The 13,959-nt window shown below is 39.2% G+C and overlaps 1 protein-coding gene across 1 annotated transcript in view; it reads right to left on the reverse strand.

The window, feature by feature from the left end:
- reln (reelin) overlaps positions 1-13,959 on the reverse strand; it is a 447,239-nt gene that overhangs the window by 359,373 nt on the left and 73,907 nt on the right. The window contains exon 3 of the mRNA XM_047822245.1: positions 7,432-7,567. Within this exon, the coding sequence (XP_047678201.1) occupies positions 7,432-7,567 (136 nt within the window). The remainder of the gene's footprint in view (positions 1-7,431; positions 7,568-13,959) is intronic.

Here is a 13,959-nt window from a genome sequence, read left to right on the forward strand (position 1 = left end):
TAATACAAGATACATAGTTTTACAGATAATTTATATTTAAATAGATTATCTGGCTAAGTGTGAATGTACATGCTTGTTCCATCACCACACATGAATAAATGACTGAGATAAGTACTATTAAAGCCAATGCGAACAATAGAGTAATGGATGAAATATTAATGTTCATAGTTCACAGTAGATTACAAATAAATACATAAATATATAAAAACAAGCAAATAATTTCTGAAGCAAACAGTGTTGTCAAATAACTGTTATACACCAACCCCTGTCACCTCCTATCCAGTGTCCACTACCGTATACTCAGGGAGCCGCTGTGATTGTTTCCCCCCTAACCCCCCACCCCCAATAACCAGCCAGCAGAGTATTTCTATCTATTATTACAGCACTGACATAAGTATAGCCTAATGAAAGCTGTAGTAGGTTTGTGCAAGGTTTGTGTATACATTTAATGTCTTTTTTCTACACATGGTCTATTAAGGTACCCTTTTCTGTAGTTGGAGTTTGTACGTGTTGACTGTATCCATGTTCTTGCATTAATTTCACAATTGTCGATAAAGTAAAAAAATGTCTTCATTAAAGTCTCCCGTGATTATTTTCTGTCCTGGATGCTTCTCCATCTCATCAATAACTAGTAATAGCTGCTATCTAATGCCATATCGCTACGAAACTTGGTATGGTTCATCAGCGACATGTTCTGAGCGCATCTGATCGGCTTGACCTCGGAATCTCTGCTTGCAGCTATATTTATTATTCTTCCTTTTCTGCCATTGAAGTCAATGGCAGCCCATAGAACCATCACCCATCCAGAGGCCAGTGTTATAAGTTACTATAGCAACTTTAGTGTGTCTAGCTCAAACCCTCTAGCTCCACCAGTCCAAACAATTTGGGGGCAGGTTGGCACACAATATGTCTTGGGTGCTAATATCAGAATCAGAATCAGCACCACAGTCACACACAGACACACACAGACACACAGACATTCTGCTTGCAGCTATATTTATTATTATTATTGTTATTAATATTATTATTATTAGGGGTCAAGCCCCGAAGGGGCGTAGACACCTATTGTTATCGTTAGTTTTCTTATATTATTACTGGTCAAGCCCTGAAGGGGCGTAGACACCTATTGTTATCGTTAGTTAGCTAGGGAAACCCCAGGATCAGAGAATGACGAGGAGAGGTAATGACGTAGAACCGGATAGTCTTGCTGTGATAGGGACCCACCATTAGCTCGATCTCTTCGGTAACGAAACTTATCCGTCCCTCTCTGAGTGGTCGACCGTCTATCGCTTCTACGGCTGCGGGGACAACACACTCTGTTAGTGAGATGGCGTTCGCTCTGACACACTCCTCCGAAATGAAATTTCCAGCTGTGCCGGAATCAATGAGAGCCTCCAGTTCAATATTTCTGCCAGGTAGTGTGTCTAGCTCAAACCCTCTAGCTCCACCAGTCCAAACAATTTGGGGGCAGGTTGGCACACAATATGTCTTGGGTGCTAATATCAGAATCAGAATCAGCACCACAGTCACACACACACACACACACACACACACCCAGACACAGACACACACAGACACACAGACATTCTGCTTGCAGCTATATCTATTATTATTATTGTTACTAATATTATTAGGGGTCAAGCCCCGAAGGGGCATAGACACCTATTGTTATCGTTAGTTTTCTTATTATTATTTCTGCGAACCGGGCGCAAGTCTGAGTTCGTGAGGTTAAACTGGCCACACTCACTAACGTACTATGCTCGGTGTGTGATCTGACAGGACAGGACGGAAGACGATGCTCGGGCGCACCACAGTATAAACAGAGTCGGTGATGTATGCGACGTGTTCTCTCCTCGGGAGTGAGATGAGCGTGAGCATGGTGCAATGGCCCAGCCTCTACAGAAGACGGGAGTGTGTGGGTGATCGCCGGGCTCGGATCAGGTTGTTGAGTCGGATAGACAGTTCCATAAAGTCAGATAGATTTCTCCCTTCGTCACGACAAGCGAGTTCTGCTTGCAGTTCATGGCTCAGACCTTTACGATAGAGGAGCTTGAGGGGCCTCTCCTCCCAACCTGCCTGAGCTGCGAGGGTGCGGAACGTTAATGCACATTCCGCTGCACTGCGCCTCCCCTGGGAACTATTCAAGAGGCGCTCCTCTGCGCTCTTTCCTCCAGTGATTTGATCGAATATGCTGCGCAACTGGTCAAGGAAGTGGTTGAAGGAGGGAAACGCTGATCCGCCCTCTCTCCATACGGCGAAGTGTTCTGTAATGACAGGTCGTGAGATGGAGGATCCATTTGCATGCTTTTTAATGCAAGCTCGAGGTACAACAGGCTTAGGTCAGAATCAGCAAACACAATGTCGAAGGTGAGGCAAAAATCAGAAACGGTAATACAGGCAGGAGGTCATTGCAGGCGGTAGACAATCATAGAACAGAGCAAAATCAAAACAGAGTCGAAAACCAGGAATACACAGGAAGACAAACACTCAGACCGATAGCAGAGGCAAATCGAGACTTCGCAGTGAAAGGGAGTTCAAGTTCATGCTTTATAGGAAGCAGGTGATTGAAAGCAGGTGGTGGTGTAATCATGACAGGAGCGGGGGTTTGTGGGATATGTAGTGTGGAAGCTGCTAGAACTCGAGCGAAGGTTCCCTCTGGCGGTCGGGAGACGAGGTAGGTGCTTCTTTCATAACACCATGAAATATGAAAATTAATTGAAGAATGTAAGATTGTTGGGTAAAGAATCATATGTTTGTACTAGTGTGGTCAATAGGAGGTAAGAGTTAAAATGTTTGGGCTAAAAAACAAACATGTAGGTTATAAGCAGCAAAATAACAAGAGATATTTTTTTTTTCAAGTTAAGATGCTCACTTAAACAAAATAAACAAAGAAGGTAGACAATAATGGCTGTCTGCTGGCAACAGTGAAGCATAGGTGAGGTGTTATTTGCTTAGAATTAATGGTGTCCGCAATGCTGAGAAATATAGGCAGATACTTTTCTGTAAGGCAATATGCTATCAGGGAGGCATCTGATTGGGCCCAAGTGTATTTTGCATTAGGACAACTCTCTCAAAACATACAGCCAATATCATTAAGGACTACACCAGGTTACATATGTAATATGGTTCTCTCAGAAGGGATGCTGCATCATGGCTGATGCTATGGAATAGCTTCATTGAGAAAGTTGTGTCTGAAGTTCTGTGTGCGCACACACCAATTTTATGGCTCAGATAGGACACGTGAAGACGGGAACACATGCAAAAACGTCCATATAATGGCTGCCACAGAGCCCTAAAATCGACATCATGATGTCTGGGATTACATGAGAAGAGAGAATGATTTGATACAGCCTAAATCCACAGTCTTAATCCTCCAAGATGTTTGGTCCAGGTCCTCCGTGGGAAAACAGGAAGCAGAGTGGCGTCTCGCATCAGAACAAATGCTGAGTGATGTCACACAAAAAAGAAAAAAAAAAAAAGTCAAGAAAAATCAGGGCAGAAAGAACAGTCCAAAAAAAATGCTCCTACAGTAAGCTAGTCCAGGCTAGAAGCTATCCTGCTGTGTCTTGAAGTGGCGGAATCCTTCTGTCGTCATAAATCCTGGGGTGTCATCATAGATAAAAAAGACCAAAATGCAGGATAGCGCAGAAATAAACTGATTTATTAAATAAAACACACAAAACAGGAACACAGCCACAACAAAGACATGACAAAAGACATGACAAATAATGTGACAAAGGACGTAGGATTCCGCCGCAATCATAGGCAACGCGGCATTGCAAAATACTCATGACAATTAACACCTAGGGAACGGGTGTGCAGAGGCGGGGAGGAATAAACAAGGGTGGGGCAGAGACGTGAAACAGAATAGAAACAAAAGCTCATGGGCAAACGTCCGGGCTGGTTCCTGACACATGGGGCTGACAGAAGCACAGTATTTTGGGTTGTCTGTCAAGGAGTACCTATGGCTCATGACAAATTAGCAGGTGCATGTCTTTTTAGGTTTTTCTTCACCCCTCTGAATAAGCAAGGATGAAGGAACAGTGGCGCTTAAGCACTATGGACAGCATGTCTGAGCATGGCTGCAAGACAGTGTGGCCAAAAGCCTGATCCCTGACTCCATGGTTATCTCTCTGTGTTCTCGTCACTGCTGTGGGTTTTCCATGATACATAGCCAGTAATAAACAGGACTGTTGACAGTATGAAGTCTTACTAAAGTGCTTTAACAACATGTAATCATCATCAGAATTTTCCATGGTGTAAAATATGAGGTTAGGCTCTAGCCTCTTACACCCTAGGCCTATGTTTTTATATATATATATATATATATATATATATGTATATATATATACATATATATATATATATATATATATATATATATATGTATGTATGTATGTATGTATAGATATACACATATAGTCCATGTTAGGGACAGTGTGTGCAATGCCAGTGTATGCAAACTCAAAGTTATCTCAAAAGTACTCATTCTTAATTCTATGTAACTATATGCCTGTAAGACCACTAAATCCTTCTTTGTGTCCCTGTAAAACTTGAAAAAATTATATGCCTGTCCAATCACTCCTCTTATGCACACCTCTGCCATAATGCCAGAGTCAGAACTTTACCACATCATCACATTCTATTTTAGACCATGGGATGAGCCGTTGCAGCTTATCTCTCATTTTTTGTTGTTGTCACTGTTTGGTCCATTTTAGTAGAATTGTTATATTTATATTTATAATACTTGTTAATATTTTATATTTAACAGTTTCATTTTAAAATATCCCTGGTGGTCCAGCGGCAGGATGCTCCACTTTGATTCCCAAACCCAGATAACATGGGAGGGTTGTGTCTGGAAGAGCATCTGCTGTAAATCCTGTGCAAAAAATAATATGCTCATTGGATGATTTACTGTGATGACCCCAAACAAGAAGCAGCTGATGGTCAACAACAATAGACTATATATAATGATGTAATAAACATAAATATTTTTAAATCCAACATGATTTATCTGTATATGAATTTTCTTTAACCTTCCTATTTTCCCTGGGTCTATTTCACCCAGCTGGAAGGTTTTAATGTGTCATAACTTTGGTTTTCTTTCACATATTTGCCTGAAATTTACCAGGATTGTTCCAAATTATGAACTTTGCAAGTAAAATTCATTTTGTCTATTTTCATTGAACTATGTGTTCAGACCAGTATATACTATGTGTTTTGGATCCTCCTGGGCCATTTTGACTTGGCCACATGTAGTGGGGCAATAGGTCACACTTTGCCTAGCAGAGGGCAAAATATGATCTACCGAAATGATGCTACACACACACACACACACACACACACACACACACACACACACACACACACACACACACACACACACAGTCAAACACTGTTCAAAGAATTGGGCATTTCATTTCAGTTGGCCTCTAGACAAAACAAAGGCTACACATTTGTAAAGGTTTCACACACACACACACACACACACAAACACACACACACACACACACACACACACACACACAAACACACACAAACACACGTTCATATTTCTATAAAGAAGTTCAAAAATAAAATACATGTGTTTTGCAAATCATATTTGTTTCCTCTCTCTTATATATAAATTTAGTTGCATCAGTCAGCTTTGGCCTGGAGATATGCTGACATTTATCAGTCAGTGGTTTATCACATTTATCAGTCATTTATCAATCAGACACAAAGGTTTTTTTTATGTTTTATGTTTTTAATTCTTTTTTTATTTATGTTTTATGTTGTTAATTTTTTTTTAATGTTTTATGTTAACCATAACTTAACCATATTTCACTTGGAAGAAGATAAATGCTTCCACACAGAACTTGAGCAAATTTTGTTTTGGCTGATGGAGGACCAAGAGATGGCTCAGCAGCAGCCACACTCTTTTCCTCTTTTCAAGATGTAGCCTATAGCCTACATCTTGCTGTCTGCAAAAGACCGAGTAACTTAAACGTACCATATAACTCCCACAAATGCATACAATTCGACACAACTACACAAGCATTGTTTATCCTTTTTGACTGAACGTTAATGTTACTCTGTCAACAGCCTATTGTCTAAATTACCGAGATAACATAGCTACTGTACGTAAACAGAGCGAACATAAGAGCACCCGAATGCAGACGTCAATAATGCAGCGTAATGAAATAATCTCCCGATCAAACTCCGCTTCCCGAAAGGTTTAAACTGCCTCCGGAACCCAGTTAAGGTACAAAAATCTATTCAACAAAAATAGTGATGCAGTGAAGTATTTTTTCGCTCAGCAGAGACATCTCTGTTGCTGTGTGAGCAGCCTGTGTCAGTCACCTCTTTTACCCCCCACCACCACCAACTCCTGAATGTCACTCACTCACTCATGCGGGCTGCACTGCGGTCTCATGAGAAAACGCAGCTTTTTGATATAAAGTTTTTCTTGTTCCCGAATAAAATTTTTTTTAAGTATTTGTTCAAAATAAGTATTCGTAAAAAACACGCTATTTGTGCCTTTCCGAATACCGCATTCGGGTTCGGCTCCACCCCTAATATATATATATATATGTGTGTGTATATATATATATATATATACACATATATATGTATGTATGGCACAGGATTTGCTGAAACAGTTTTACACTGCCATCATCGAATCCATCCTCTGCACCTCGGTAACTGTTTGGTTCAGTTCAGCCACCAAATTCGAACTCAGAAGACTACAGAGGGTAGTCCGGACTGCTGAGCGAATCACTGGCACAACTCTCCCCACTCTTCAAGACCTGTACTCCTCCAGAGTGTGCAAAAGAGCAAAGAAAATCACCCTGGACCCCTCACATCCAGCACACTCCCTCTTTGAACTGTTGCCATCTGGTCAGCGCTACAGAGCCCTGAGCTCCAGAACGACCAGACATAGGAACAGTTTCTTCCCTCAAGCAATCCACCTGATGAACAATTAACACCATGGAACACACAACACATAATATTTGCACTATGTATACCTCAATTGCACATTTCATACTTGCACTCTGTACATACATGCATACATATTGTCTGAATGTTTATGTTTACTTCAACTGCACATTTCACAATTGCACATGTGTACATACAAATTGTATATATTGTATACTATTTGCATATGTATATTTCATGCTTATTTAAACTGCACATTTCACACCTTTAAATGTGTACATGCAATTTCATCTATACTACATATGTCATTCTGTTACACTGTGGAGATGGCTATCGTATATAGGGTACTTCATTTTTTATAAGCATTCAAAACAGACAAGGTCAAGTTGACTCAGTGCTCCTAATTTGTATAGGAGGACAATAGCAGGGTTAAACCACCATTCACTCTTCACTACCTCATGGTCACTATATTTCAACCAGTTTACACACATGGGGGAAAACAAACATACTTACAAGAAGTTTATACAGCCTGTGCCAGGTGGTGGAGCGATCCACACAAATCTGAAACTGGTAGTAGGCAGGAGACTGACATGAGATGCCACCACACTACAAACAAATTGAGTCCCAAACTGCTGCTCTGAGATCACTCCTGAGAAAGACAACAAAAAACAGCATAAGCATGAAAGAACAAAAAGCTCATAGAACAAAAATAGTAAGCCTTAAACAAGTGTAAGGTATTGTAACAATAGAAACAATGTTCTTGGCAATAATTTGCCTGCTGCACCAATAGCATTATTGTTGAAGAAAATAAAGGGACCCAAAGATATGCTCAGAGGACCTATTTATTAATGAGAAATTATTCAGTCACTCCATTTACTCACAAACACTTGCATTAAGGCTTTGAGAATATGGTTGGCCTACGAGAAAATATATTTTCCTGATAGTTTTCGGCGTTCAGACTGTCAGGATCATGCCCGGACTTTGGCCACGTGCTTTTGTTTATGTTCTATGTTCACGTGTATGCCTCGCCCATGTCTCTTCCTCCCCACCTCTGCAAACCTGTTCCTCATGTGTTTAATTGTCAGGTCTATTTAGCTGTGCCACGTTGCCTATGGTGGCGCAGAATCCTCAACGTCATCTCTCGTCCTATGTCGTCTTGTCATGTCTGGTATCGTCTGCATCCTTGTCCCTGTTACCTGTTTCTAAATTTAATAAATTTGTATATTTTACGCTATCCTGTATTTGGGTCTGTTTTTATCCCCACGTTGCTGACACAGACACACTTTTCCAGTTTAAATGTAGATTAAAAACGTATCTCATTAGTCAGTCATACACAAAATATTGTGCACTATTACATCACACTTGCAAATATTATGAACAACAGCTATGTTAATCCCTCTCCACTGCTTCTCTCTTTCTACCCATCCCGAGGCATCCAGAAATTGTACCAGCACCGATCGTCTTACGTGCAATGAAGATTTTGGACCTCCACTGAGATGAGGCAGACTCTGAGAATTCTGAGGCATCTAGAGATCTACCAGCTCCAGTTGGACTCTGTGATACTATAGAGGACATGTAAATTGATCTTTTGCATCAATACAACATTTGTCAGATTATACTTATAATCACACCCTCCAGTGTCACCAATATGAGGATGGGTTCCCATTGAGTCTGGTTCCTCTCAAGGTTTTTTCCTTACCATCTAAGGGAGTTTTTCCTTGCCACTGCTGCCTAAGTCACCTCAGACTTGCTCATTGGGGATAAATACTTACACATTTAAATATATCTAATATTAATCTGTTCACAGCATCCACACTTCCGTGTTGAAGGGGTACGCTGGGGCGTTTTGGCTGCCGCTCCTTTCTCCAGTCTTGTTTGTTTGTTTGTTTGTTTTAATTATCAGACAACAGTTTTGGAGCATCTGAAGAGTGAACAATATTTCGTTTCATTGTACTGCGATGTGGGATACCTATGCTAACTGTGGCGATCGCTCCTCAAGGCGCAGTTTTACACATTCATCATCTGATGTTGTTTTCTATCCTATATTCCTTTGAAAACCCCACAGGATGGTGTATAACCCTGCTGGGATTAACTATAACAATTTGTCTGTGCTCACATGTAAAGAGCATGCGCGTGTGTTTTCTAAATCCCAGAGTCCTCATTTAACTGAGAACAATCTCTTTGAGCCTTTGCAATCGGGCTTTCATAAATTCCATAGTACAGAAACTGCCCTGGTCAGGGTTACCAATGACTTGTTAACTGCTTCAGATTCAGGCTGTCTTTCAGTTTTGATCCTTCTTGATCTCAGTGCCGCATTTGACACTGTTAATCATACAATTTTAATTACTTGGCTTGAAACGGTTTAACGGTTTTTGGTGTCACCGATACCGTTTTAGATTGGTTTAAGTCCTACTTCAATGATCGGAAGCAGTTTGTTGCCATGGGTGGTTTTGATGCCAATTTAACATTTGAGCCACATATCCAAAATACGGTTAAAACCGCATTCTTCCATCTCAGAAATATTGCTAGATTGCATCCAATGCTGTCATTTTCTGTTGCTGAGAGACTGATCAAATCTTTCGTTTTTTTCCCGTATTGATTACTGCAATGCCATGTTGGCTGGTATGTCTAAAGCTACCCTAAACAAATTACAGGTAGTGCAAAATTCAGCGGCTAGAATACTCACTAGAACTAAGGTAATAGATCACATTACAACCGTTCTGGAGTCCTTGCATTGGCTCCCCGTTAGGTTTAGGGTTGATTTTAAGATTCTGATGCTCACCTACAAGGCCTTACATGGGTTGGCTCCTCAATATCTGACTGAGCTTTTAATGCCTTATACTCCATCTCGCGACCTTCGTTCTTCTGAAACTGGTCTTTTAACTGTACCTTTAACTCATTTAAAATCGATGGGAGATAGGGCCTTCTCTTCACTAGCTCCAAAACTGTGGAATTCTTTACCAACTGAGATAAGGCAAGCAACATCTCTTGGTACTTTTAAATTTCAACTTAAAACTAATTTTTTTAGGGTAGCTTTTAATTTGACTAATTTGTAATTTTACATAGTGCTTATTTTATAGTCTATTTTGTTGTTTTAATTTTAATCTTTATATTATGTCTGTACAGTATTTTTCTTGTTTTTATTTTGCTTTTGTAAAGTGCTTTGAGATGTTCTTTAAAGGCGCTATAGAAAATAAAGGTTATTATTATTATTATTATTATTATTAATCTTGAATTTTGTATTCTATGAATCTTAATATTAACCTTTTGTACTATGTTTATGTTCTGTAAGGCTGCTTTGAGACAATGTTAATTGTAAAAAGTGCTATACAAATAAACTTAAATTGAATTGAGCTGGTTTAGGTCATACCTCATAAATAGGATATTCTTAGTTAATGTCATGGATGCATGTATGTCGGGGCCTGTTATCTCATTACTTATACTCTCATTATTCAAACACCTGTGATCATTCCAGATTCTTAGTGCTTATATTGGGGAGGTTAAAGCCTTAATTGTATACAATTTTATTCAGTTACATTAAAACATAGTAGTCATCATTCTCTTGAAATTTTAATTTAAACTCAGATTTGGATCTGGAAATTAACTCTTTTAAAATCTTTAACCCTTTTAAATCTTATCAAAAGGAATTTCTAAAATGAATTATTTTTTCCATGGTTTTGTAAAAGTGACTCATAATTTTGGTTAGTGTTGTTTAGATTATGAATTTAGATGTAATTTCTTGCATTTTGATATCAAGAAATTTGAAATCTGTTGAAATCTTGGCCACATAATAAGAGGTTTGGCAAACATACGTATCACTATCTGTGATAGTATCTATTACTGTGACACACTATTTCTTTTTTCCTCTTTTTTATGGTGCAGAAGTTGAGGAAGGGCATGGCAAGGACAAGGAAAAGACAGAGGACAAAAGGTTATCATAGGTGGTTTTCATTTTGCTTAAGATGTTCCTCCATTGCACCCTCATACAAACCAGCAGATATAATGTTTAAAAAGAATATCATAAGAGATTACATAAGAGATATTTTAGGACTTTATTTAAAGGAAAGCTTCGACAGCTTCTTGGAGGAAGAGCAGAGTCCATGTAGTCTGAATATAACTATATAGTACAGTGATCCCTCGTTTATCGCGGTTAATAGGTGAAAATCCGCGAAGCAGAATTGGCCCTACGTTTGACCTTTTCACTGATGGTCATCATCTTCTTCTTCCTCTTGGGCTCACTAAAGGAATCTTTCACAGGGGTACGGCGCTTAGGAGGCATTGTAAGGGCTTAACGAAAAGTTAATTTCGAACACAATACGCGAGACACAGTTGACAGCTGGAACGAGAGTGGCGAGATACAACAAGGGAAGAAGCTGGGAGAGGATGCGATGATACGCAGCCAATCAGCTCAGATCTCGTACCGGGAACCAATCATGTGCCTTGTCTGAGTGCCCGTGGGTATGTACAAAGCCTCTGAGAGTGTTTCTCTCTTTGTCTGGAATCCTGGGAAACAGTTTTTATTTTTATTTTTCTATGAATATTTTTGAAAAATCAATGATGCACTGAGGCTGCGAAACTTGAACCGTGAAACTTGAACCGCAAAGTGGCGAGGGATTACTGTCTAACTATATGTGGCAGCATTCTGAAATTAAAATGATAATTAGGAAAGGGTCATTAAGTGTTAATTAATTAATTGTGTACTTGCAATAATATTTTTCCAGGATGTGAATCATTTAAGACATAATTAATATTAAAATTATGTACATCGCTCTGGATAAGGGTGTCTGAATAATGCTGTAATTGTAAGTGTAAAATTAAATTACAGTGTTCTTTAATTGTCTTACAGTTGCATAACTGTTACAACACCACATGCCATTTCCCCTCTGTGATGCCAGAGGAAGACATCACCAGAATTGTAGTAATTTCGATTCCACAGATAACTTCCGTGTTTCACATTTAAACACATTTTAATGACAATCAGAAGGGTGGTCAGACAGGCAATAATCAGGACGGGCAGAGGTACAAATATCAGAGGATAAGCAAAAATCAGAGTCGAGAACAGGCAAAAGGTCGGGCAGGCAGAAAACAGACAGAAGAGCCAGAAAAAAGAAACAGGATAATACCAGGAAATCAGAACACAGGAAACCGCTCAGAATGACAGTACGGAGACTAGTCGAGACCTCACACAGGTGACGGCTCGTAGTTCATGACAGCTACATTATTTTGGTGTTCCCATTTTTGAATATTTTTTTTGGTTAGTTTGCTCTGTTGATTGTCTGTACTGGTTGTTGGATTTTCCTGCCTGTTTTACCACTCTGCCTTGTTTGTTGTTTTGCATTTGTCTGTCAATAAACCCCACTTATTGACTCAATCAATGAGTCGTTACAATACCAATGTGCAATGGCTGCCAAAATGAACCAGGGTTGGCAAGTGCGTGACAAATGTAGTGTAACAAATCCATGCAGATGTATGTGCAGTTTTATTTAGCACTAACAGATGAAAATATAGTAGTGAAAGGAACAAACTAGAAAAATTATGAATATGAAAAGCAGTGAAATTCACTTTATTTGAAATTATATTAAACTTATTATATGTTTTGTCTTAAATGAAGTGTAATTATAAAAATAGGCAAAGTAGTTTTCTGACAGAGTGAGTCATAGAGAAACTAGTCTACCTTTTATTTACTGTATTTGTTTGTTTGCTTGTTTATATTTATCTATCCATTTTCAGTTACTGAACTGTGGAATAGACTAGAAGAGGACAGAACCAGAACAGTGTAAGAAATTACTGATGCCCTGTGACTACAGATGTGCTGAATTCATTTAAAGCAAGGGACTAAGCTTCCTACAAATTTTTGACAGCTGTAACCATCAAAACATTCAGTTGTAATAATCTTTTTGTGATACAGTGGTTACTATTCTTTTAATTTTAATTGTATCTATGAGTTTTTGTTGAAGTGCCTTGCATATTTTGTAGAAAATGCCAGTAAAACATTGTTATACCCACAGCTAAAATTCCTTTAAATTCTGAGTTAAGAACATTAACAATATCATTCATTCATCACTTATCCGAACTACTCGGGTCACGGGGAGCCCGTGCCTATCTCAGGTGTCATCTGGCATCAAGGCAGGATACACCCTGGACAGAGTGCCAACCCATCGCAGGGCACACACGCTCTCATTCACTCACACACAATCACACATTAGGGACAATTTTCCAGAGATGCCAATCAACCTATCATGCATGTCTTTGGACTGGGGAAGGAAACCGAAGTACCCAGAGGAAACCCCTGAGGCATGGGGAGAACATGCAAACTCCACAAACACAAGGCAGAGAGGGGAATCGAACCCCCAACCATGGAGGTATGAGGCGAACATGCTAACCACTAAGCCACCGTGCCCCCTTTCTTTTATATTTTATTCTTAGATTTTTATTGTTTACTTTTATTTCACTCTTTCATAGCTATATTTTCATCTGTGTTGTATTGTTTAATAATTGCACTGTCCATGGAGGGGACCTGACTCACATTTCACTGCTGGTTATATATGCTCTATATAATTGTGTATGTGACAAATAAAAATCTTGAATCTTGAAACTTGTTAGCAGTAATTTACTGCAGTACAAGTGTTTGCTAAAGTTTGCTAATTCTTATCTAAGCTAGATACGTTTGTACAGTTGGTTACCTCACATTTTTATTGGAAAATAAATTAAAACGTAGATCTGCAAGACATATTTTAAAGAGCGATTTGTCAGGAAAATGTCTGCTGTGTAAAATGGAAAATGATTTGTCAGGAAAATGTCTGTTTTACATATATTCTAAATCATAAACATCTTAAAGACATATTCTAAATGAATATTTAGAACATTTAACATCTGACAGGAGAGTAAATGCTCTAAAAAATACGACTTCCAGATGTAGACATATGACCTCACATGACCCTCGGAAATTCCACAAAATCATCTCTTCTCTGCTCAACCCCCCGGTTCCACCTTCTTCATCCTCCCTGACTGCAGAAGACTTTGCTTGTTTCTACCAGGAGA

The sequence above is a fragment of the Tachysurus fulvidraco genome, chromosome 13 (assembly GCF_022655615.1).
Source record: "Tachysurus fulvidraco isolate hzauxx_2018 chromosome 13, HZAU_PFXX_2.0, whole genome shotgun sequence".
Classification (NCBI taxonomy): Eukaryota; Metazoa; Chordata; class Actinopteri; order Siluriformes; family Bagridae; genus Tachysurus; species Tachysurus fulvidraco.